General features: G+C 59.9%; 1 protein-coding gene across 1 annotated transcript in view; it reads left to right on the top strand.

Annotated features, from left to right (window-relative positions):
• The window catches only part of EI24 (EI24 autophagy associated transmembrane protein), a 6328-nt gene extending 5619 nt beyond the window's left edge, over window positions 1–709 (top strand). The window contains exons 7-8 of the mRNA XM_035897492.1: window positions 93–172; window positions 252–709. Of these exons, the coding sequence (XP_035753385.1) occupies window positions 93–172; window positions 252–387 (216 nt within the window). The 3' untranslated portion in view covers window positions 388–709. The remainder of the gene's footprint in view (window positions 1–92; window positions 173–251) is intronic.
• Window positions 710–741: the final 32 nt, after the last annotated feature.

Raw genomic sequence — 741 nt, 5'->3', positions numbered from 1 at the left:
GGGGGTGGGCTATCCTTTTTCCCCCCCCCCCCCAGGGACAAACCCAACACCATTTCTTTGTATTTTATCACCTTTTGGTTTGTTTTTCCCCTTCCAGCGGTTGCCTCTTCTCCATCCTTTTCCCTCTCTTCATCATCAGCGCCAACGAAGCGAGGACCCCCGGCAAAGCCTAGTGAGTGTCCCCCGCTCCCCCAGAAGCCCCCAAACCGGGGTGTTTCCCCCCGGCGCTGACGGCCTCTCTTCCCTTCCAGCCACTTCCAGCTCCGTCTCTTCTCCCTGGTGGTTTTCCTCAGCAACAGACTCTTTCACAAGACCGTTTACCTTCAGTCCGCCCTGAGCGCTGCTTCCTCCTCCTCCTCCTCCTCCCAGCCCGCTCCGGGCCGCTGAGCCGTGACCCAGCCCAGCGCCGTGGCTCTGCCTCGTCCCCCCCCGCCACCATGGCCAAAAATTCCGGATTTTTAGCCCAAGAGCGGCTCGTTTTACAGCGGACTCTTTTGTACCCTCGCCGCCCCCCGGCGAGCGGTGGGTTCCTCCGCGGGACCCCCCCTCCCCGTGCATGTGCCGTTTCTGTAGGACCGGGGACGGAACCAGCAACGGTCAAAAACAAAAATCCGTTGGGTTTGGGGGTTTTTTTGGGAGGGGGGTGGGGCCCGGTTTATCAACTTTTCTCGAAGTATTTTCACACCGAGACATTAAATGGAGAAAGCGCGATTTGCAGCCGTCCTGCGCCGGAGCCTGCCT

This window comes from Egretta garzetta, unplaced genomic scaffold (genome assembly GCF_000687185.1).
Source record: "Egretta garzetta isolate BGI_Z169 unplaced genomic scaffold, ASM68718v1 scaffold207, whole genome shotgun sequence".
Lineage (NCBI taxonomy): Eukaryota > Metazoa > Chordata > Aves > Pelecaniformes > Ardeidae > Egretta > Egretta garzetta.
This window is presented reverse-complemented; position numbering and strand designations above follow the sequence as displayed.